We start from the raw sequence: 26,392 nt of genomic DNA, 5'->3' as shown, positions 1-26,392 counted from the left end.
AGTGGTTCTCCTGGTTTTCATGGGTCAAAACTGAGGGAAACAAAAACTAAAGTAAATATTCTCCCAACCTAATAGAACACAAAGCTCAAGTATATCTCATCAATCCTGCTCTTTCCATAACACACACTAAACAAATACGCTATTGAACAGGTGAAAGATAAGCACCATGACCATTCTCTGGTCTTACGCAATGATAGCCCTAGTGTGTGTGCTCACAAAGGAGAGTGCCCTTCTCCAACTGTCATGTTCTTATTGGTAATATTAATCATACTTCATACTTGTAAGGTGTATTATTATTTTTTAAAGAGCACTTTTTTGATCCATTCATTACCCCTTTCCGTCTGTCATAAGAACCTCCCCACCATCACCCACAAATCCTCCCACTCCTGCTATGAACACTTTACACGGGTGGAATATAAATCTCTCAGAGTGCTTCCCCAAGCCCTCACCGTTAGCATAACATAATTCTGGGCGTCCACTTGTGCCATACAGGTTTCAGTTATTCACTGCAGCCAATCTAGTTTTAATAGATCAATCAGAACACTGGCATGTCCGTGCAAGTACAAAAAACATATCAAAAATGCTAGGGGAGGGAGGGCTGACAAAATAAACCCAAAAGCCACCAATGTTTCCCTAAAAGCAGCATATATTCTTTTAAGATTTAGGGAGGTATACAAGTAAATATATTATTGTAATAGTTACATATTAGTTTAATTGTGTACTAGAAAAATACATCACTCCCACATCAAACCCATAACTTCAGAGGTAACAGAGCTTAGGACAATGCTAAGTAAAAGAATTCAGTCATGTTAAGACTATTTTTTAAAAATTCTTAATATCTAATATTATACACAATATAGAGGTTTAAGCAAAAAAACACTTGTAACATACACTAACGACTCAAGTTGGGAAAACTCTCAAAGAAAGAAAAGCAGTAATTTGTAAGGCCATCTGCACAATACAGCACAAAAGAATAAAACCATGTGAACAAATCAGCTATTATTTCTACAGCAAATATAATACTGGAACGGGAAGAGACTTTACAGATCAACAAAACCAACTCCAAATAAGAAAATGAAATCCAGAGAGGGCAAGATCCACAGAAGCTAAGATCACTGAGCCAATTAGCCACCACAACTGGGACTAAAACACTCAGCTTACCCCTGATTCCAGGGACCTTTAAGTGGCTGCCTCTCTCTTAGCTTTATGTTTGAGAGATATCCACTGTTGATGAAATTAAACTTGATTCCCATTAAGTGCAAACAATAGGTATGTTATTTGTTTTTCTACTAGGATTTCTTCTATTTCTCTGACATTTTCTTAAGTGTCCTTGCACAAACCCAAATGACCCAGAACAAAAATTCCACCACTACCGCAATTGCTTACAAAAGCCAGGGCAAGTTCACAGATGAGAAAAGAATGAATGTGAGAAATTAATTCTAATCAGGCTCAAAACTAAAAGTGGATTGCAAAAGCCAATTAAATTTAAAATTTAGAGAGTCAAAGGGATTTTTCAAAATGGTCCAGATTTTTAAACACACATTAAAAAGCAAATAAAAAAGCAAATGTTCAGAAGAATAATATGTATCTGTGCGAAATCCTAAGTGGCCAAGTGTAAAGGGAACGTGGATAATAGCAGGACAGAGTTATTCAGGACTGGTCTGTGGTTGCTAAAGCAGTCGTTTTTCTATTCAGCCAGTTAAAGATATCCATTGGGGGTGCCTGGATGGCTCAGGCGGTTAAGCATCTGCCTTCAGCTCAGGTCATGATCTCGGGGTCCTGGGATCAAACCCCACATCAGACTCTCTCTGCTCAGTAAGGATTCTGCTTCTCCCTTTCCCTCTCTGCTCTCTCTCAAATAAAAAGTAAAATTTCTAAAAATATATACATAAATAAATAAAGATACCCACTGATCACTGGTTTAATCTATATAGTCTGCCTTTCATAGTAGCGCTAAATACCCACCATGCCTCTGAGTTCCGTGAAAGATATAATGACCCTACGACAAATTGTGCTGCTGCTGCTGCTTGCACTACCGGCTGCGGGCGAACAGTTCTGGATCATTTACTGTATTTGCTGCCTTACTGAGTGCTTACCTTACTTACTCCTCACTATGCCACCACTGAATCCTCACAATCCTTATTATTTTCCCATTTCTCATATAAGAAACCTGAGGCTTAGAGAAGTTAAGTCATTTGCCACTTAACACAGTAAGTGGTGGAGTCTGAATTGAAACCAAAATCTGACTCATGGACCCATCTTTCAGTTTCTGCGGTAATTTCCATGACGGCGTGTATATCATCATCTCTTTGTCTTCTGTGTATCAAGAATCTATAGAGTTGGATGGATGGGATTATGAACAGAATATGAAACATGAACAGAGACGAGCTGCACAATTCCACACACCAATACTGCTTTAGGCACCCTCTGTAAAATAGTGACGGTTTATCCTAATTAAATCATTATTATTGCACAAGGTCCAATAAATCTCTCAAACTATAATTAAGGTTTGCCTTTCAAATGCATGCACGTGTGTAAGTGCATGCATGTGGACAGTTATTTGGGGAGCACTGCTTTGAAACCAGAGGCTGCACGATGTCCTGCCTCGTCGGCAGGAAGGCAATGGGCGGCAGAGGCCACGTGTACTTCCGCAGGCAATGTCAAGCGCAAGGCGGCAGACATTCCTGTGGCACCTATTATGACACCGTGCTTGATGGAGGTTACCTCAACCCTTTCCTTCTTCACTAAAGGAAAGAACAGAACCAAATGAAAAGAGCGGTCGACATGTGGACTTGAAGTGCTTCAGAGCTGAACAAATAAATGATCCTCACAGAGGTGAGAAAGCAGAAGAAATAGTGCTCAAACCCAAAACTGGTTCAGAAGAAACCCTCCAGAAAGAAAAGACATGGATTTATGATATTGTTGTTCACTGTACAACACTCTGAAAGATGAAAAAGCAAAGAAAATAATCAAAATAAAACCTTCGTTCAAGGAGCCCCTGAGGTGACTGGGGCTCATAAAGGCAAGGTCCCTCAAAGGCATCCAATGAGGATATGTTAAGCATGCGGGTTGCACAGGAGCCCATGTTCACTGCTTTTTAACTTCCTCTTAATGCGGCTGAAGTAATTCCACCTTTCCCTCCTGAAGAGTCAAGCCAAGTCTGATCTCACGGTAAAAAAAAAAAATTAGGCTCACTCTCTGAATAATCTAAACAAGCTAAGAAAGTACTGGAACAAGAAACTGCATTAGTAGCATCAAGGCAACATTCAGAAAAACACATTTGAAACAGATATAATATTTTCGAGTTACAAAGCATTTCTGCATTATAACATTAAAACAAGTATGGCCGGGGCCCCTGGGGTGGCTCAGGTATAATTAAGTGTCTGCCTTCAGCTGAGATCATGATTCCAGGGTCCTGGGATCGAGCCCCACTGGACTCCCTGCTCCCTGCTCAGTGGGGAGCCTGCTTCTCCCTCTCCCTCTGCTGCCCCTGCTTGTACTTTTTCTCTCTCCACCAAATAAATAAATAAAATCTTTAAAAAAAAAAAAAAGGTATGATAAGGTCATACTTCAACAGCATTTGTAGTTTTGATCAGCGGGTACACCAATCAGCCACCAATTCAGCTCATTCCAGATTCCTAAGTCAATCTTTGCCTGAGGTAATAGAGCAGAAGTCTAAAGCCCTGTGGGACAGCATTCTTACTCTGCACGATAGCAAATTCAGGCACAAGAAACATAAGTGAACATATAATCCAAGATCATGTTGATGGGAAAGTATTGCCAAGTGACACAGCCAAATAAAACAGTTTCAACAGAAAGGTTGAGAACAAGAGAGAAATGAGGTGACAACTATAAATCCAGGCTATGCAAACCAGCATTTTAATAAAGAGGAAGAAGAGGAAGTGAAAGGAGATGGGGAAAGGAAAAGAGGGGAAAAGAGAGCAGAGATGGAAGAAAAGGAAGAGGAGAGGAGGAGGAGCTTTCAAATCTCAACTACAGTGCCCAAATGACATTTCAGTCTGGGGATGTGCTGTTTCAGAATGATGCTATGCCTGCGGTCATAAAATATTTCTGCAAGCTGACATTTTTTAAACTGTTTCATTTAGCTATATGACTCTATTGGAAAGGATCTGACTCAAAAGACTACCAGCTTAATTAGATGAGGGGAAAAAAGTAAAAAAAATAATAGTCTTTGAGTAACAGGTAAAGAGAATTCCTTGGCATTTGGGGGGGGGAGGCAATAAGAAGGGTGGGAAGTGAAAACCCAAAGGCGCCCACAGAATACAAGAAAAGCTGTTGAATAGCTCTGCATCACAAAGAGGAATTCTTTTTTTCTTTTTAAAGATTTTATTTATTCATTTGAGAGAGAGAGAGAAAGAAATCACAAGTGGAGGAGAGGCTAAAGCAGAGGGAGAAGCAGGCTCCCCACTGAGCAGGGAGCCCGATGCAGGACTGGATCCCAGGACACTGGGATCATGACCTGAGCTGAAGGCAGACGCTTAACCGACTGAGCCACCCAGGGCCCCAAGAGGATTTCTTTTTGATGGATTTCGAAATTTCCTGGAGTTGGGAAAGGGGTGCCAGGGAACTAAGTTCTACACAGAGGAATGGCTCAGAACAACACCTCCACATTGACAACACAAAAATGGACCCAGAGAGGAGATAGGCTCATTCAGAAATTTTCTGGAATGACGGCACTGCAGATTACATGATAAAAATGTTCTCCTCCTTCTTACAAAATTACCAGCAAATTCCTCACCGTTCATAAAGACTTTGTTATGATGGGCCTCTTAGAGGAACTAAGAGAGCTTCCTAGTTCTGTGTTCTGCTGAGCAGGAGGTGAAAACAGAGAGCACATCAGTGAACATGTACATAATGTTAACTGGAGAGACTTTTTTATTCCAAATTGTACAGCTTCAAACCTATAGGCCAGTATATACTCAGTGCCATCTAGAGGCAAAGAGGATAGGGAACTGTTATCACTGGTGATGGTGCACAATCTCCTCAAAAACAAACAAACAAAAACACTTTGTTACCCTTTAGGAACCAATTTTTTAAAAAGATTTTTGTCTAGGGGTGCCTGGGTGGCTCAGTCGGTCAAGTGTCTGCCTTCAGCTCAGGTCATGATCCCAGGGTCCTGGGATCGAGCCCCACGTCGGGCTCCCTGCTCCACAGGGAGTCTGCTTCTCCCTCTCCCTCTGCCTGCTTGTGCTCTCTCTGTGTCAAATAAATCAATAAAATAATTAAAATAAATAAAGATTTTTGTCTAACAAGTTGAATTTACTGGATATATAATACTTTTTAAATTAAAGAAACATAACTGATACCAGTTGATATTTATTTTTCTTTTGTAGACTTCACCTTTTTAATTATATGACTTTCAAAGAGATAAAAAGTAGGGTTTGGGGGGTTTTAATTTGATTTTAGGGAGAAAGAGAGCGAGCGTGGAGGGAAGGGGCAGAGGGAGAAGGAGTCTTAAGCAGATTCCACACTAAGCACAGAGCCCCATGCAGGGCTGGATCTCATGACCCTGAGATCACGACCTGAGCCAAAACCAAGAGTCAGATGCTTAACCGACCATACCACTCAGGTGCCTCAGAAGTAGGGTTTAAGACAAGACAATCCCGGGGCACCTGGGTAGCGCAGTCGTTAAGCGTCTGCCTTCGGCTCAGGGTGTGATCCCGACGTTATGGGATCGAGCCCCACATCAGGCTCCTCCGCTGGAAGCCTGCTTCTTCCTCTCCCACTCCCCCTGCTTGTGTTCCCTCTTTTGCTGGCTGTCTCTGTCAAATAAATAAATAAAATCTTAAAAAAAAAAAAAAAAAAGACAAGACAAGACAATCCCAAGGACACAATGGAGAGAACACTCAAACTGCTTGTTCAACTCAAGTTTCTGAATTATCATCAGCAGACAAGTGTTTCTCCCCTTGCCAAAGATAATTGAAAAGGCCACAACAAGAAGGCTTGGAAATAAAAATAAATATAGATAATAATATATAAAAATTGGTTCACTGATTGTGACAAATATGCCATACTAATGTAAGATGTCAGTAACAGAGGAAACTGGGTATGGGGTACACAGAACTCTGTATTGTCTCTGCAATTTTTCTGTAAAACCTAGAAATATTCTAAAATAAAAAGTTTATTACAAAATTGAATATAAGGACTACAGACTCCTTTGACTGACATCAGCATGCTAAAGAGACTAATGCCCAAAGAGCAATATTCCAAACTCTTAATGTGAAAGAAGACAGGCTACCATGATTTGTAACCAACTGAGGAGCAACAGAAAAGACTCCGTGTGACCGGCATAACCTCAAGAATTAATACCATCATCACAATGCCTTGAACATAGCAGATGCTCATGCACGTCTTCTTAACTACCTGACGAGTTTAGAACTGCCTCTAAAGGCATGTGCTGAATCAAGAACTGAATCTTGGGGAAAGCATCAGCTGTTCTCTCTAGTCAAATTTAGAGACTAATCAGGTATGTCACTCCTAAAAGGTGTCTGTCTTACCTACACTACTTCTGCCAGGGGAAAAAAAAATGACCTTTCCTTCTTACTGAAAGAGAAGTCATCAGATAGGAAACCCTTTCCATTTCCACTTACAAATGTATTTGCCTTGCAGTCATCCTTCAGTCCTTCACATTCACCTTAGTTTAAAATTTTAAAGAAGAAAGAAAGAAAGAAAGAAAGAAAGAAAGAAAGAAAGAAAGAAAGAAAGAAAGAAAGAAAGAAAGAAAAGAGTAAAGAGAAGAGAAAGTGAAAGAAAAGAACACCTTCCTCTGGTCAGGCTCCAGGCCTTGCAGTGACACGAACATACCTTACCCCAATCACTCTCCGTCTCCTCAAAGTTCTTACTTAGAAATCATTCCACATCTCTTCTTCCTTTATTCTCTTTTCCGGCTCTTTCTCCTCAGTACAAATATTTAACTCTTCCCTTTAAACAGTCCCCAAGAGACACAAAGTTCCTCTTGTCCTATGTCACGCTACTACAACCCGCTCTCTTCTTCCCAAGTAAGTTGGTTGCTCTTTCTTGGTCTTCTTCACAGCTTCCCTTTCCTTCCTTTGCTGTCCTGATTATTTGTATTCCACAGGCCTCACTTTCAGCTTTGTACACTTCTGACTGTGCTTACGCTCCCTACATGACTGCAGCCAAACTCTTAGGGGCAACCACGGCCTTAGATTGTCAATCTCCACCTCCATCCTAGGCAACCGCGCCAGGGCCCAGATGCATCCAAGCACCTGCCTACTGAACACCGCCACCTGCAAATCCTCCACCTTGACGTATCCCAAACTCAACTAGCTCTCTTGACCCCAACCCCAAAACCTACTTCTCCTGTCATCCCGAACTCTGGGAATGGGACCAAGAAAGCAGATCAAATACTTTCCCCTTTCCCTCACTTGCCTACATGCAGTAACCAAATCCAGTAAATTCTACCTCCTTAACATCTTCCAAGTCCATTCTTTCTTATCTGTCATCCCTGCTGTTTCTTTGGCTTGGCCTGCGTTGGTTTTCTCCCAGGCGATTATAAATAATCTTCTAACGAGTCTCCTCGTGTCCAATGCTACCTGCACTGCCCCGTTCCATGGGCTAACCTGAAGAATTATTTTTCTAAAATGCCAATCTGATTGTATCACTCTCATACTTAAAAATTATTAAAGCCTCCTTAGTATTTTTAAACTAAAGATCAAATTCCAAAGTTACATAGAAGGTCCCTCATGAAGCAGTTTATACCTCTCTCTAATTTCATCTCTGGTCACTTCCCCATGCTCCAGCCACCCCACAATACATGTTTCCTCGTGCCTTCAAATATGCTACTACCACAACCTGGAACAGAACTCCCCCCCCCTTTTTTTTTTATATTTTATTTATTTATTTGACAGAGAGAGACAGCCAGCGAGAGAGGGAACACAAGCGGGGGGAGTGGGAGAGGAAGAAGCAGGCTCCTAGCAGAGGTGCCTGATGTGGGGCTCGATCCCAGAACGCCGGGATCACGCCCTGAGCCGAAGGCAGACGCTTAACGACTGCGCCACCCAGGTGCCCCCAGAACTCCCCTTCTCTGCCAGGATAACTTCACATTTCTCTCTAAGATTCTCTAGTAAGCTTCCTATTATTACACCAGGGATAAACCTTTCCTTCTGTGCTTTGGTCATATCTCTTTCACTGTGCTGACTGTGTTGTGTTGAGTTTCTAGTTTATTTATCTGTCTCCTTCATCAGGCCATAAACAAAAGGAACAGCACTTAGTCAGGATGTTAGTTTACAAGTATCCTGTTTCTGATGTGGGTCCTAAGAACACACAGCGTCCAAACACAAAGGCAATCTATATCCAGCTCAGCTCAACGAAAACCTGTCGCTAAGATCACCTCAGAGCCCCAGGGACTAGCCAGTCACCCGGAGAGTGACAGATAAAGCCTATAATTCTGATGAATACAGCCTCATACATTTGGCAGGCCCACTGCTTATTAATTCTTGGTTCACAGGCAGGGAAATAAGTAAGAATCACTTCTAAAAAGAAGCACGTTCACATATCTTACCATAGGAACTCCCAAGCCTTCATTCCCCCTGAATGCAGCAAGCAAATTCAATTACGTTATTCAAATCCAACTAAAGCATTTCAGCAAATATTAAGTATTCAAATCACTTTGGAGGAAGGATTGGGATGTCTTAGTGAGATGAATAGACAGACATATTAAAGGGATAGCAGACTCATCCAAGTGGATTTCAGCTGCTAATTTCCACAGTTTTTAATTTCTTTAAACAACTGGGCCCTAAGTGAAATCTTCTACTGCTCATCATTTGGGAAGACTTGTGTTTGAAAGGCCCCAGTTAAATACAACTCTGTCCTGGGGTCTCTGTGGGAAGTCCACTCCTGTTTTAGCTAATTGATACTGAAGCAGTTTTGTCATTCCCCGGATTTTCTGTCACACACCACATGCCAATTAATCAAGTGACAGAGATGAGCACAGGGGAGGGAATGCAGTAAAGCTCTGCCCTGCCCAAGCGGACTTTATTTTCTCTCCCTACTGCTTAGCTCATTTCCTCTCCCTGCTATGGAACTTTGTGCCAGCAGAGCAACGGGAAGAGATTTGAAACAGTCAGTGTTCTGTGGTGAAAGATGCTACAAAAGTACACTGGTAGTTGAAAAGCAACTTCGGCCAGGGAGTTGAACAAAATATCAGCTGTCAAGGGGGCTCTACAAAACAAGAAGCTCGAGTTTCAAATGCTTTCTCAGGGAACCCCCCACACTAGACCTTCATTTGCAAACTCAAACAGGTCCCCACTGAACAACACAATCTTTCCAAATCTCCGTTAACTGAAGCCTCCATGAGAGAAAACTCAAGTTAAATACATAATTGAGGCTGTTCCACTTCCTTGCTCAGTGACAAAACGCACGTTCTTAAGAAGCCAGGGTGAGGAAATCCTCAGCATGGCAAGCAGGCGCCCACGTGACTCCACACAGCCATTTTCCCCGCGTGCTCAGGGGCTGAGCTCTGCAGCTATGTCAGGGGAGCAACATCAGTGACTCCCGCCTCCCCCCTGCTCCCCAGAGATACTGCCAAAGGCTTCTGGCTCTTTTGGAAATCTGCTCAGCTTTTTTGCCTGCCTTTATTAACTCTAGCATATCATGACAAGTTTATTTTTCAGCCCTCTTCTTCTCTTAGGAGTTCTCCTAGGGGTACCAAAGGGAAAAGGAAGCAGATTAATATTCTGCCAACCCCTAGCCTATAGAGAGAAAACATCAGAAACTTCAATCCATCAAAGCAAGGAAATTACGTGAAGCTGTACACAAACTACATGAGAGATTAAATGTTTGCACGTGTGGAGGCAAAAAGCAACAACGGCAACAATAAAAAAACAGCTTGCCCTGGTGAGAACTGGTTCTCGTGACAGCCCCCATTTAAAGGAGAAGAAAACTTCATCCATTCTGCTGTCACCTTTAAAACGGTGATCTCTCCTCACCCTCTTCCTAGGTCATAATGACAGATAAAACAGAATGGAAGAGATTCCATTTTCTTCTTCAGGTGGCTAAACAGCTCATTCACAATGCCAGTGGGTGAAATATAACAGGACCACGGCCTCATCTAAATTCTATCACCTACTCTAAAGGAAGATGACAGGAGACATATTACTAATCAGTCAACAGAAAAGATAGCAGTGGCTTTAAAAAGAAAAAAAAAAAAAGAAACAGTACAAGTGGATCAGATCTGAAAAGCAGGAGCCGAAAGGTACCTGACCCACGTGCTATACAGCTGCATCTACACTTCACCGACACAAAAAGGGCTACGTCTAGTTTTATGGCAACAGAAGGGGATTGCTGCGGAGCGAACATTTGCCAGGCACCTCCCACTTGTCAGGAACCAGGCTAAGTTCTTTAACCACAACTCAGGAATTGTACTCCTTTTAATTAAGGAAACCAAGATGCAAAGTGGTTAAATCATTTATCTAAGGTCATCAGAGAGTAAGCTGCAGAGCCTGGATTTGACTCCTCTCACACCAGCTCAAAAGCAGGTGATATTTCCAGAATAATAAGCACTGCTACCAGAAACACTTCCCATCTATGAGGCCCAGACCCACAGATGGGCTCCAACAACCCAAAAGTTCAAGCCTCTATTCAATACCCAAGGGTGAAAGATGCAAAATTTCATACTTTCCCACTTTTATGTACAAATAAAGGTTACTTACTAGTAACTGACTACGTTGTTTACTAGGAGTTACTAAAATGTGGCATCCGCAGAACAAAATTAAGGACCTAGGAGAATCGACTAGGGACTTTTAGCATGCCACTGCCCAAGAAGAGTGTGACAATTAATTTTATGTGTCCACTTGACTGGGTCACAGAGTGCCCACATTTGGTTGATCACGATTTCCAGATATGTCTCTGAGAATGTTTCTAGATGAGATTAACATCAGAATCTGTAGGCTGAGTAAAGCAGATTGCACTTTCCAATGTGACTGGGCCTCATCCAATCTGTTGAAGGCCAGAATAGAATAAAAGGCTAAGTAACAAATTTTTCCCTGTGTCTGACTGTCTTTGAAGCAGAATGACAGTCTTCTCCTGCCTCTGGACTGGAACATATACCACTGGCCTTCCTGCTTCTCATGCCTTCAGACTCAGACTGGAACTCTATCACTGGCTCTCCGCGGTCTGACTTCTCAGCCTCCATAATCACATAAGCCACTTCTTTACAATAAATCACTTTATATAAATCACACACATACACACACACACTCACCCAAGGGTTCTGTTTCCAGAGAACGCTGACTAACATAAAAAGACGACACCAAAAAGCTCTTATAGCCCTGGAACACGTTTGAAAAGTCAGAATCTCCACAATTCACTAGGAGGGGACTATCAGTTAACCTCCAGTGGTATCCTAGGTTGGTTGTAGATTTCAAATGCTGGTGCAGCTTTTGAACAATAAATCACTGTTAGTCCTATCGCTATGGATATGTTTATTGTGGATTACTTGACAAATGCTATAGTATATATTGATGCATCATGGAGTCAACATCTAACAACTATATTTTAAAATTATATTTGATACTTTGGTTCAAATGAGAATCATTTATACCACTATTGTCAAAGCAGATAGATACATATTCTACATGGTCCCATCACCAAATTCCCTACGAAATGACACATCATTGCTATCCCAAGTTTTTGCACGGAAAAGGTAACAGAGTTGGGGCAACTGAACTGAGGGTCCTTTACTCTGAGTCCATCTCCTTAAAATATTGAGAAACATCACCTGGATGACAAGGTGACCCCAAATCCCATTGAAAGAGCCTCTCACTTATAATTTTTACAGTGAGACAGTTACTCTTTCCATTTGTCTAATGTAAATCCTTCTCTGTTTTGATTTCAGCCTAGGTCATTACCCTTAAATGATACATACAATGAACTATCTAAACCCCAACACATGCCAGGCCTTTAAGATTCACCTTTTACTGGATGTGTGCTAAGATTGCTCCCCACAAGACCCACACCACCCAACCCTGTACCTGAGTCCAATCTCAAAGCAGCTCTCCACCTTACAAGCTTCTAAACATAGAACAAATATTTCCATTTCTTGGATCTGGAATGGTCACTACATAGGAATGTCCTGTGCCCCAAGATAAAGACTCTCAGATTTAGGCAGAAATTCGTCCCTTGGCTTCCCCAAACACATTCAAGTCACCCACCTATTCCTAGACAGCCTCTGACTCTTAGCTCTTGACTTCAATCTTGATCCTCCAATCACCCCAACAGCTGACATCTGGTCATTCCCAAGTTAGGCAACATTCTCTGCACTCATATGGTTAACATAAACCTAACTTCTGCTGCTATTCATGTAATCCACCACCAAACATAGTCCCAGCCTGGATCCCAATGTGATCCGGGGAGGTATTATAAGAAACAGCAGAAGAGGGAAGAGAGAAATGCTAAGGGAATAAAGAACAACAGTTCTTCCAGCTTACTACCGATGTAGGTTGGGAATTATCGACATGGAGACTGAACTATCTACTTGACAGTGACTTCTAATCCAGGAGCATATCACACCCCTTAAACTACATACAAAATCCTCTCTCTCTCTCTCTCTCTCTCTCTCTCTCTCTCTGTGTGTGTGTGTGTGTGTGTGTGTGTGTGTAGTATCCAAATCTCTCAGCAGATTCCCAAATGGTAAAAGAAAAAGGCTAGAAAATCACTGCAATGATGAAATGCTATCAGTCATACACACAACATTATAGAAAGTCTCCATATAGGTGAAAAATAGCATTGCCTTTAAATGATGTATCTAGTTTAAGAAAACTCTTGTTTTATCTTTCAAATTCATTCATATTAAGCAGTTTACAATTTCAGAGACCTACCCCAGGATGAGTCTGGGGGATGACATTAGACAGAAGATTTAAGGACAAAGCTTCAGGAAAAAGATACCTAAAGAGCCAGTTAAATAGCAGGAGTATCATCTTTCCCATCTAAGAGCAGACTCAGGGATCTGAACTGACAATTCAAGAAGACGTGCGTATCACAGGTTGCTGGCTGGTTCTGAGGATGGCTGGTACAGAAAACTCAAGGCCTTTCATTACCTCCCCACCTGTACCTACCAAGCTGAAAATGTGAAATTATACCACCCCTTCCACAGAAAGTAGGTTTCCGTAATGTGCACCACACAAAGAAATGCAGTCTCCAGCAAGGTGTGAAGTCTACTGCGAAAGAGCATAATATCACTGTGAAAATATTTTTGCTACTTTCACACATCACTTCAGCTAGTACAAAAAATACTGCTACTGTAATTACGTGGATTCAGTAAAATCTAATGAGGCCCTCTTGGCCTCCAACAGCAAATGCAGAATGTAAATGGTAATGATCTTCCTGAGATCTTCAAGGAATGAGAGACGGAGGATATTCATCCGTTTTTCTCCAGATCCTATACTGTTTCCAACTTTTACCCTTGAGAATATCCTCTGTCCTTTATGCATCCATGTAGTAAGAACCAGTTAACTAGATAGCTTGTCCACAACCTAAATTATATTCAGAAATTTTAAATTAGGGGGCGCCTGGGTGGCGCAGTCGTTGAGCGTCTGCCTTCGGCTCAGGGCGTGGTCCCGGAGTATGGGATCAAGCCCCACATCAGGCTCCTCCGCTATGAGCCTGTTTCTTCCTCTCCCACTCCCCCTGCTTGTGTTCCCTCTCTCGCTGGCTGTCTCTCTCTGTCAAATAAATAAATAAATAAAAATATTTAAAATAAAAAAAAATTTTTTTAAAGAAATTTTAAATTAGAATCAAGGACAGAAGTCTGTGCTTCTCTAAAATTGACTTTCCCTAGCAACTTATTTATTGGGTGAATAACAGCCTAACTAACTAAAGACTTCTGGATATTCAGGAAAAGGAGCAAGCTGGCTGTCTAGTTATCAAGGTATTGCCTCTCAGCCACAAATCAATCCTCCATTGACTGCTCTGTGAAAACTGTGTGGGGTCCTTCAAATATTTTTCCTTTGCCAGCAGCACAATATTAAGCTCTGTCAGGAGAGGTCCCTGAAAATACATGCATTACAAAGGGAGCCCTGCTGGATCCCAGGTGTCCTGCAGTGTAAGCAGCAGCACTCAGCTCCCCAGGAGCTCCCACCCGGACAGCTGCTTCCTCCATAACCCTTTCTAGGCAAGTCTATAGCAGAGTGCTTCCCACAAGACAACACCCTCAAAATAGCCTTCCCTGGCCCCTCAGAAAGCAGATTTCCAGCAAATTCCAGAATGTGGATATCCAGCAATTTCACCAGCATGAAACCACTACCACCTCTGTGCCATTCAGTGAGCCACAGCTGAGGGGTAGGGGCGGAGGGCTCTTCCTTAGGGGTTCAGTGTCAGTCCTGGGGGTAGCAGCTGCTCATTGATCTGCAAGTTCTGTACTCTAGAGTTCTCTTTACTTCTCACTAGCCAATCCCTCATTGCCCCAATTTTCTATGCTATAGTTAATAATTCTTAATATTGAGCTGTCCCTGATCCATTACTATGTGGTTTCTGTCCTGCAACCCAGCCCTGAATGATACAGCTGCTCTTCTGGAAGGCCGGCACATGAGAAGTAGCTCTGAGAAGGCCCCGTCAGAAAAGCTGACAGGAGAACTGCCATGCACTTACCTACATTAGCTGCCATCCTTTGCAGAGTAGAGGCTGGCAGACCAGAACCTGGGAGATATCCGAGCACCACATTTACCAAATGCTACTCTGTGCAGGATCCTGGCTGGGACAGGAGACACCAGGAAGTAACCAATCAGTTGGAGATACCAGACGTACACAAAGTAAAAGTTCAAGGTAGGATGTACTGAAAGCTCAGTGAGGGTCATGGGCCATCACGCTAGAGGTCAGTGACAGGGTCTCAAGCTAAGAGACGAGGAGTTTCTGTTTTGTCACAGCAAGAACAACTTATCACAGTGCAAAAGCACTGTGCCACAGAAAACAGAGACTGGTCTCTCTTTAAATGGCTGTCCAACCCCCTCCCCACTTTGTCCTCCAATAACAGAGTATTACTCAAATCCAATATATTGTGGACTCCTGGCTGTGACCAGTTGCCTTTTGCTTCACTGTCAAGAGACATACCTAAGTAAACACTCGGGTGGAGAAAAAGAATTTAAATAAAGAAAAGACATTTCAATATAAGTGTGTCTTTGACAGAAGGAGTCCTTCCTAAGAGAGTTTAAAGAGGAGATTAGGGAAACATGGTGACTATAATCTATCAAGGCCAAATAAAAGTGCCTTCAATAAAGCCCCTCCGCATGAGGCTATTAAGGAAACCCAATAACCACATGGTGGAGAATAAAACCTTGTCATTCACTGAATGATAGAAAAGTGATTCAGGGTAGAAAGCAGGAATAAAGAGACTACCTTTGGCTCACCACAAGAGTAACAGTGGGGAAGCTCAGAAAAAGAAGCCCAAGAACAGGAGGGTTCTAATGAACCATCTGGAAGGTGGGAGAGAATATCAAAGGGAGAAAAAATGAAATTTTCTGATGATAAATGAGAGTGGTTTTCTAACAAGGATGAACCACAAAGGATGCCAAAGGGGTTGTTCGAAATGAAGGATATCCACTCCACTCCGATTGAATAATTACAGGGAAGGAGCACAACCCATGGAGGGAACCCCTTAACCACACTTCTACAGGAAGAAATGGGGAATGCCAGTGATTATTTTTAAAGAGGAGGCAGTTGAGATGGAATAGGATGTGAACTGGACCTCTGAATGAAGTAGTATTTCACTAATGTGTTGTTGTCCAAATTATATCAAAGCTTACTTCTCTGTATACCTTTACTCATCTCTTCTATAGAAACATTCCCCTTTTTTTCTGTGTGAATATGCATGAATCACTATTAGTTACAGAATATTTACATCTTCTCCATAACATAACTATGTCTTCATTTATCAAGACATATGTGTATTTACTTAGAAATATAAGACTTCACTTGGCATTTCATATGCTGGTAATAATTTCAAAAAATTCTAGGAACTAAGATAAAGTTGGCAAGGCTTTATTTTGGAAATACAGGCATATTTTTTAAATACCATCACCATCAATTCATAAAAGAATATTTTAATAGTTAAGAACGTAAAAAGGAAATCATCTCAGGACAAGAAAAAGTCCTTTAAAGTGAACAAATGTACATTTATAAAACTTGCCATATTCCTCTTATATCAGTAATTTTCCAGTGAGATCCACAAAAACTCGGTCATGGACCAGGACTTGTTAATCCACTCAAGTTTGAGAACTACCAGCCAAGAAGACAAAGACAAGATATATACACGGATTCTTAAAATTAAAAAAAAAAAAAAAGAATTTAGATTTTTTTAATAATAATACTCAAGACAAAAACAGGAAGAAAGGAAGGCTCGTCATGAATAATCTTAAATTCAGGAGGAAGTAGAGCTTGCACATGTGTATATATAAGAGGAAGACTCTGGATAAAACGGACCCAGAGGGAGTCATAGAAGGGGAATGGAGACAATAAAGACACAATGAGGAAACAAAGAGTCTGCAGCCCAGAGTGAAAAATAAATTACAGAGCATCCTACCTCCTCCACGGCCCCTTGGTGCACTCACTGTACTTAGAGTGCACTCCCAGGAATCATACACAAGGCACAGCTGGTGAAACAGGATAAGACGTCTCCAGGGACAAAAGGAAAATATAGCTTCTCTGAACATGGTCCAGGTATGTACTTATTAATTTTTTTAAATCAGATTAAATAGAAACAGGATTTGTATGGGCTCCCTCTGGTGGGTCTGTCAAACACATGAGATTTGCTATTCTTTGCAAAATAAATGCCTCACATGTTTGGTAAAAATTTAGTTTTGAAGCAACTGAACAGTGGTGCTCAAACTTTCTAGTATCAAAAATCCTTCTAGCCTCCAAAAAAAAAAATCATAATATCTGGCATTATTTGCAAACAAGGATGACGGCTGCTACTACTCACCTTACCCTCACCTGCCAGGTAATCAGTGTCTTGATTTTGGTATTTATCATTCCCATGTATTTTTCTCACACCTACCGATGTATTTATCTAACCAAACAAAAAACAAAAAAAACACTGTATGTGTAATGGGGGAATGGGTGTGGAGAGAGAGAAAGAAAGAGAGCTACAGCAAGTGAAAGAGACAAAGCATGAGCAAGCACACAATGAGAACACTTGTTATTTGGACTTATTCTAAAATATCTATTAAAGGGTGCCTAGGTGGCTGAGTCAGTTGAGCCTCTGCCTCCAGCTCAGGTCATGATCCCCGCGTCCTGAGATCAAGTCCCATAACAGGCTCCATGCTCAGCAGGAAGTCTGCTTCTCCCTCTACCCCACACCCTGTTTGTGGATCTCTCTCTCAAGTAAATAATTAAAAAATAATAAATAAATACATACATACATACATACATATATGTGATAGTTTAGGGGCACCTGGGTGGCTCAGTTGCTTAAGCGTCTGACTCTTGATTCCAGCTCAGGTCATGATCTCAGGACAGTACGATCGATCCCTGAGTCAGGCTCTGCACGACTGGGGAGTCTGCTTGAGATTCTCTCTCTCCCTCTCCCTCTGCCATTTTCCCCCACCAAAGTCATGCATGCGTGCGCGCTCTCTCTCTTTCCCTCTAAAAAGAAGGATATCATAGTTTGGTATCACTCATAACTTATTTGTTTCCCTCAACATTGTATTAAAACCTCATCCATGTTGACACAGATGTTCTATGTCAGCTGCAATAAAATATTCAATGTACAAATAGAGCCAATTGTCCTTTATTCTTTACACTTAAAGAAAAAGACACCAGATTAAAGAGTATACAATTAAAAAAAAAACAAAAAACTACCAAATAACTCTACAAAGTGGTGGCAACTATATACACTCCCAACAAAAGGACGTAAGATTTGTGGTTCCTCTAGATTCTTGCTATTTTCCAGGTTATTAATTTTTACTAATCTAATAGATTTGGAATATCTGGTTCTTTTACATTTGAACTTTGCGTTTTGTTATTTACTGATAAGCCCAGTCATTGCTTATCGGTCGCCCACATCTATTGATAGGCTGTTAATGCTGATGATGGGCTATTAACTTTTTTAAAAATTACACAATAAATCATTCATACAAAGAGTGTATAGTATATCATGTTTACAGAAAAATAAAAACACATACACGTGTGATCGCCACCCGTATCTGTTTTCAGACAACAGTACCAAAAACGTTGCAGCCCCCTGCATGCCCCCACCTGATCACAATCCCCTTGCCACTCCTAACAGAAGAACTAAATTTTTTCATTATTCCTTTGCATCCCTTAATTTTTCCACACATGCATGAACCCCTAAGTAACATACTGATTAATTGTGCCCATTTTAAAAACTTGACGTAAATGCAATCATACAACGCAAGCTTCTGTAACTTTCTTTCTTTGCCTAATACTACTTTGCATATTCATTCATGTCAATGCATATAGTTGTGATTTACTCATTTTCACGGGAAATATTCACATACCATCGGATAAATATACCACGGTTTACTTATCTGTTCTACTCTTGGTAGAAATCCGGGTTGTTCCAGGTTTGGGCTAATACTAAGAATGCTATGAACATTCTCATCTGTCTGCTAATACGAGCACTCAAGAACATTATCTAAGTACACACATGGGAGTGACATTTTTGGTGTGTGTTTTTATATAAACTCCCCCAGAGCACTCCCACGGCTCCATGTATTGGCCAGCACTTGGTACTTCAGACTTTCCCTATTGGATTCTTTTTTTCAAACTAAAACCTTTTAATTTGATCAATATCAATCTTTTAGCTGTATATACACAAATATTTCCACCTTGTCTGTTGCTTCATTTATGAAAGGTTTTTGTTAGGCAGAAATTTTATCTTAATGTAGTCACTCTTTAACAATTTTTTCCCTTCAGGATTTTTCTTTTTAGGGAGTCTGAGTTAAAGATATTATATTCTACCCCCAAGGTGATAATGAAAATTTCTCACATTTTCTTCTTTAAGTTTTAAACACCTCTTCACAAATGGATTGTGAATCCACCCAGAATTGAATTTTGCATTTGGTGTGAGATAAAGATCACAAATGTGGATAGGAAAAGATTCTTTTTTCCTATACAGCTAATTGTCTCAGAGCAATTCATGTAGAATCCATCACCTCCCCATTTATATAACATCATTTCCACTTTATAATAAGATAATACACTTAACAAATATGAGGAGAGCTATTTTAAAGTTCGTTATTTGACTAACCTTGTGCCAATAATAAACCATCTTAATTACTAGAGCATTGTAAGTCTGGTAAGGCATGCCCCTTATACCAGTGCTTGTAAAAAATTGTTCTGGCTATTCACAAACTTGTTCTTTCAGTGAATTTGAAGATTCATCCTTCAACTTCTCCAAAACACTCAGTGGATATTTTGATTAGATTTATGCTGAATTTATACATTGATTTGGGGGAACTGCCATCTTCATGATATTGTTTTCCTAGCTATGAATCTGTGATTATGGTATATCTCTCCTTTTTCTCTTCTTCTTTTATGTCTTTTAATAACATCTCATCATTTTATCCGTAAATATCTTGAGCATCTTTGGCAAAAACCATACCTGGGCACTTCAAAGTTTTAGTTGATACTATGAATGAAATCTTTATTCCATTATATTTTCTAATTGGTTATTACTTGTGGATTAGAAACATTTTTTTCTACATTGGACCCATCAACTTTACTCAACTGTCTTATTAGTTCTAATAATTGACTTGAATACCCTGTTAAATTTTCTAGGTAAACAATCATATTATCTAAAATTTAGCAGCTTTAATCTCGTTTTCCAATGCTTACACCTTCTATTTCTCTTTCAGGCTTACTACATAATGTAGAACTTCCCACACAATGATGAATAGAAGCAGTGACAGCAAATAATCCTGAATTGTTGCTAATTTTGATAGAAATGTTTATAATTTAACACCAGTAATTATGATATTTGCTGTGACTGCTTGACAAGTATCATTTAAGAAAGTTCCATTCTAGGGGCGCCTGGATGGCTCAGTCGATGAAGCGTCTGCCTTCGGCTCAAGTCATGATCCCAGGGTCCTGGGACTGAGTCCGGGGTTGGACTCCCTGCTTAGTGGACAGTCTGCTTCTCCCTCTCCCTCTGCCTCTCCCCCTGGCTTGTGCTCTCTCTCTCTCACTCTCTCCGTCTCTCAAATAAATAAAATCTTTAAAAAAAAAAAAAAGAAAAGAAAGTTCCCTTCTATTCCTAGTCTGCTAAAAGTTTTTATCATGAGTCATTAATGTAATCAAATGCTTTTTTTATGTCATAAAACATTAAATGCCGTCGAATTATTTTTTTACATCTATTGAGGTGATCACATGCTTCTTCTCCTTACATCAGTTAATATAATGGAATAAATGTATAATAATATCGTGGTAGGACACAATACACCAGTGAATTAAATTTGCAAATATTTCATTTAATAATTCTCTATCTGTTCATTAAAATAGAGAATCATCTATGTTCATAAAGACAAAACTTCTAAAATTTTCTTTTTCTATCTAGTTTGTATATTAACATGTCTAATCTCATAAAATGAGCTTGATAGGTCTCTCTATACCCTGAAACAGAACATACAAGTCTTTCAGACTTGGTAAAACGTGTAAAATCATCTCAGAATGATGGAAGAGAGGCTATTAATCCTAGATTTAATTGGTTTCAGTCTCTGTATGCAATGTATTCTTCTATGATTAATATCTTCTGCCTCCTGTTTTTTTTTTTTTTAATCTTAACAGTTGTCTTCCACATGAAACCAGGGAGCATCTCATGATTGTCTGATACCTTCTTACAGACCTGAACCCCAGTTTGTATTCAACAAATGTTCTCCTGATTGACTGACTGACCCCAGTGTTCTTCCTTCAGTCTTTTTTTTTAACCTTTTATCAGAAAAATTTCAAACACACGAATGTAGAAAGGATAATGACCCCTCATGTATCCAACACCCAGCTTCAAAAATTAACAATTCATGACCAGTCCTCTTCCATTCATCTCCACATGCCTATCCCTGTATTATTCTGAAGAAAACCGGAGACACCTGATCATTTCACTCACAGGTATTTCAATATGTAAATCTAAAGGAAAATGACTTTATAAAAATATAATACCACTGTCATACCTTAAAAAATAAAAATAAAAGAACTCCTTAAATTCAGACATTCAGTTAGCATTCAAATTCCAAATGGCCTCAAATGATTTTTTCCTTAAAGATGTTTTCTCTTGATAGGATCTAAGCATTGTGATTGCTTGATCTTTCTTTTAATCTATAGGTGTATTTTCCTTTTATTTTTCTTGCAGTTTATTTGAGGAAATTTAATCATTTGTCCTGTAGAGCAGTGCTTCTCAAGCTGTCTATGTTGGAAGGACAGTTTAAGATTTCCAGTCAGTCTCAGACGGAGATATGGTCCTACTGTGCAGGATGACCGCACAAACTGAGCCCATGCAACTCACCAGGAGCGTGGAAGAACACTGGAACCAGTTTATATGCCAGTCCACAAAGGAAGTCCACTGATAACGTGCTTGAACATTTCTAAGGTTTTCCTTTTGCTTCTTCTGTTTCATTATCCACATCACATCTTCAGTAACATTGCTGTCTCATTTCCCACAGGCTGGATTTTGCTATTAATTCTCCATGGCATAGTTTAACATGTTTCTCTGTCCTCGGTACTTGCTATAAATTTGGAGCCGGATCTAGAGATTTGATCAGATTCAGGTCCAATTTTTTTGGCAAGACTTTATAGTTGGCATTGTATTCTTCCAACAGGAGTCTGGCCCTGGCCCCTCTTTTTGTGATGTTGGTGGTCACTGGCGAACAATGCTATTCCTGGTACTAAATGTCAAGGGCCCATGAGTAAATTCGGTTGTCCGAAGTTTGTTCTCTGAGACTCAGAAGCAGCTCTCCTCCCTTCAGCCCTCACTGGTTGGCTCTACGACGGCCTTAGTTTCTGACACAATGCAGATCTTCCAGCGGCACCTGTGAGTTCCCGCCATTTGTGAAGATCTTAGGGAGACCTTGTCACCAGTTGTGCTGGAGACGGGCTTTGCTATTCTAGCTGCTGTTATCTGTTTAGTAAGATTTGGGACTATTAAAAACCATACAACTCACCTCCCTTCTACATTGGGAACAATGCTGTTTGCTTCAGCATCTTAAAATGACACTTAACTCATTGATTTCTCAGGGTTTTAAAATTTTCCTAAATATATTTAAAACTAAATGTACTACAAGTACCTCGTTAGGGACATCCCACACATTTTGCTTTATTAACTGTGATCACACAATTTAAGTGGGGTCTACCAAGTTTCTACAAAATCAAGTGACTACTTTCCCACACATCTGAGCAGTCTGAAGAGAGTATTGTCATTGCTGGTTAATAACTAATTTGCAATTTACTGTTAATATTTCTCTTTATCCCATGAATCTGTAACTGTGCATTTTTAAATATCTGAGGATATGAAAAGTTTTTATTATCCTTTCTTCCTGCTTTCTACATAAACTACATTGTAGTCAAGCACAGCTCTATTTATGTTATCGATTCTCTGACATCTGTTTAGACTCGAGCTGTCAATAGTACACGGACAACTTATTTCAAGTATCCCATGTGACTGCATACCTCTCACTGTGAGTATAGAATTTCTGTGTGGATCTGTATAGCTACAGAATTTTATTTTATTTTAGTTACAGAATTTTAAAAATAAACATAACTCAAGCCTGTTAATCATGTTTTCAGGCTGTCTATCTCTTTACTCATCTTGTCTACTTAATCCATTGGTTTTTGATTGAAGTCATCTAAAATCTTCTACTGTGATTATGAATTTGTCAAGTTGAACTTTTATTTCTTCAGTTTTGGTTTATGTATCATGGCTATAATGTTGGACACGTTAAAATTCCTGATTCATAAAACATCATCGTTGATATATTATCCGTCTTTTTTCACATTTATCAATTTTTGCCACAAACTCTATTTTGTCTAATATTCGCATCGCTGTACCAGCTTTCTTTTGGTAAGTATTTGGTTGATATATCTTTTTCCTGCCCTTTATTTTCAACTGCTGGTATGGTTTTGTTTCAGGTCTCTCACGTGGGAAAATGTCCCCTCTGGTAATGTATGTCTCTAACTGATAAGTTTGACCCATTTATATTTGTGAGTACTGATACATTTAACCTTTTTTCGAAATACAAAAAGGGTTTTCTTCACAATTAATAGTTAAAATATATAGTCATAGTTCATCCATTTCTAGGCTTATCCCTGTTTTTTCCCCCAGACCTCTGTGTTTACTTTTCTTCTTGTTGAAATACACCTTATAGTAATTGAAACAATTACAAAGATTATTAAAAAATAGGAGAACTTTAAAAGATAACAATATAATTTTTAAATTACAAGGTAACATGATTAAAATTACTGAAAAACCATGTTCTAGGGCAAATAAACTGAAAGAAGGAAAAAACATTTTTTTTGTTAGTTAAGATTAGGTCAGACAGTACCAACACTTTAGTTGAGACCAGGCTTTTAAACAACAAAACAAAACAAAACCTCTCTCTTCTCAACACCATTCTTAAAACTAACGGTCCACTTGGGTCATAAGCAGGTCCCACTTACAAAGCAGCTCCCTGAAAAGCAACAGAATATAGCAGAATGGGCAATGAACTCAGAAGACCTGAGTTCAAGTTTCAGCCCTGCCACCAACGGGGTGGATAACCTCGGGCAACCTTTGGAGACTTCAGATTCCTCATGGTCGAAGTGGAAATAACTGATCTCACAAGGGTTTTATTACGAGGAATAAATGAAGCGATGAACAGGGAATTCCCCATCAAACTATATTACTAGTTATATACGTGTGTGTGTGTGCATATATAATTTTTTTAATGATAAGGCAGAATATACAGTAACATTATCAGTCTAGATTAGCCATGTCTGCTGTTGACTAAATTGGACTGGACCATAAACAAGTATGAAACAAGATAAAGATTAGTTTCCTATCCCTCTTCCTGTAGCCTGGATTTTCCTCCATTAAAATGCTAGTCTCAAAGCTTTCACTGTCACTTTCATGGCATTCAGGCTTACAAATCAGTGAGCACTTTCCTTTCTCATGTTTTTAATGAGGTAAGCTAGGCTGAGCACCTGCCGGCTGCTGGGACCCGACACCATATTACTAGCATACATCTCCTCCAGCACATCGGCACGTTAATTGTACCGACATTCTATCACTTGCTCATATTTCCTAGACTTTGACCTATGTTTGTTTCCTTTTCGTTTCCTAATAAACCCATACCCTTATTAATAGTGTTAATCCTAACTTAGAAACTAGTCAGCTATTCCAAGTAGTAAGAATGCTCATTTAAGCTGCTCTGCGATCAAGCGTGGATGGCCTTTTCGTGTAAAGCTAACCTACTGCCGTAGGATCACAGACTCACAGGAAAACAGCACATCCTGAGGCAAACAGTTGTCTACACAACGTGACTCACTTAATACAACAAAACAATGGCTCCTTCTTAGCCTAGGGATCATATACCATTCCTTTCCATGTCCAACAACCCATTTAGCGTCTGTGCACAGAAGGGAACTGTTCCTCCTGTTTCGGTGAACATGTATGGAAGAAGTGCGAAAGGGGTAAAGTGAAATATCTCCTGTGCCTCATTTGATTCCATTTGTTTCTTACATAAAAACAGAGATTTAACAATATATGAATGAAAGACAAATGGTATTGCAGGTTTTTAGGAAACAGACTCAAGCTTTTAAGGATTTTTACAATTTGCCAAAAAAAAAAAAAATTAGGAAATCAGTATATTATAATACCAGCTCACAAGCATGCAAAGTGTTGGGTGCTTTTGAGAATAACCAGAATATCAGATTTGCTGATCAAAAATCTCTAAGCATCCAAACATATACCTCAGGAATAGCAACAGCTAAGACATTTCACAAAGAAAAAAAAAACGTAAAACACCTACAAATGTGGAAGGAAGGAAAGATAAGGGAAGAGTTTGGGAACAGAACACGGTTTCCAATCTAAGCCAATAAAACTGCCAGTCCCTCTACTGTTTAAGAAATTCATTAATTTCTAATAGCATGAATACCTAATTAATTTTTACTAACTGAGAACTAGAATAACCTAACCATAGGGTGCAGCATTGTATCTTGACCATCCTAGACCGAGGATAAATTTGAGCCACTGACAATTCATTCATATGAAGAAACCCAGAGAAAGGCAGGTCAGTATGGTAAGACCAAGGTCAGACGAGGGAAAACAAAGGCCCACTCGTTTCTGTAGGTACTAACACAGCAAATCATCAAAAAATATTGAGGCTCGGCCTGTACAAAGGAAACCATCAAGGATGTATAATTCACAAAGGCAAAATGAGATCAAGGACAACTGGTTTCACTGAGATAAACATTAGTGAGATCGACAAGAATGTCCATGCTGTCTATCAATGGTAAGAACAGTCTCAAGACTCACCTCGTGCTTAGAGAAGAGTCGGACACCCTCCAGCTGGTGGAACACTGGGTAGTGCTGGGAGTCGATCTGGTCGCGCCGGTAGACATCGCCCACCACCAGGAAGGCATCCAGCCCGGCGTGCAGCAGGTCATACTGGTGCGCGGACGTGTGAGCTCGCAGCATGTGAGTCCCATTCAGGTAATAGTTGTCTCCCTTCTTCCGGCTGGGGTGGTCAGCTGGGATGAGCAAGCTGTCAAAGTTCTGCCAGGTGGTGACCACTGGAGAAAAGTCCTCATAGACCGAGAACAGCGGAGTCCCAAAGCGGCCCACGTACTGCTTGTAGAAGTGCTCCTTCACCCTCTCCTTGATCAGCCAGAGCGGGTGATGCTGCTGGTTGTGCAGATTCCTGCCGACCCTGGAGAGGACTTTCCGGGAGAGGTTGCTGTAGTCATCCCGAGGGTAGGATTTGCCCAGTACCTCCACCGCGCCACCTGGAGCTCCTCGAGCAGCAAACTCTGAAGCAGCAGTTCTCGAGCCCAAGGCCTGGTGATGATGATGGCCTGTGGAGACACTACTGGCCTTCCTCACCAGGTAAACATGCATGTGGGCAACTCTCCTGAGAGCCGAGCAAACCATTGTAGAACCTTCTTTCACAGATTCTGGAAAGAGCACACATGCAAAGCACAAGTCAAGCTTCACTCTGTAAAAAGTAAACCCGTCCTCTGTGTCTCCTTCTAGCCTCCCATTGTCCCACTGACATCTGTTTCCCCCAATGCCTCCTCCACACAGACAGAAGATTCCCTTAAGGAAATCTGCTTAATAGGTACTGCTCTAAATCCAAAGAACCTTGAACATCTCTTTTAGGTCCCTACTCTCTAGCTGTCCTTCCATGGGAAAACTTCCTTTATCACATCATGTTGCGTC

At 40.4% G+C, this 26,392-nt stretch overlaps 1 protein-coding gene across 3 annotated transcripts in view; it reads right to left on the bottom strand.

Annotated features, from left to right (window-relative positions):
* The window catches only part of FARS2 (phenylalanyl-tRNA synthetase 2, mitochondrial), a 535,745-nt gene that overhangs the window by 375,220 nt on the left and 134,133 nt on the right, over positions 1-26,392 (bottom strand). For all 3 annotated transcript variants that reach the window (XM_057304896.1, XM_057304897.1, XM_026511427.4), the window contains one exon: positions 25,490-26,127. In XM_057304896.1, coding sequence (XP_057160879.1) covers positions 25,490-26,104 — 615 coding nt within the window. In that variant the 5' untranslated portion in view covers positions 26,105-26,127. The remainder of the gene's footprint in view (positions 1-25,489; positions 26,128-26,392) is intronic.

This window comes from Ursus arctos, unplaced genomic scaffold (genome assembly GCF_023065955.2).
Source record: "Ursus arctos isolate Adak ecotype North America unplaced genomic scaffold, UrsArc2.0 scaffold_31, whole genome shotgun sequence".
NCBI lineage: Eukaryota > Metazoa > Chordata > Mammalia > Carnivora > Ursidae > Ursus > Ursus arctos.
Note: the sequence above shows the minus strand (reverse complement) of the source record. Positions and strands in the feature narration are given on the sequence as shown.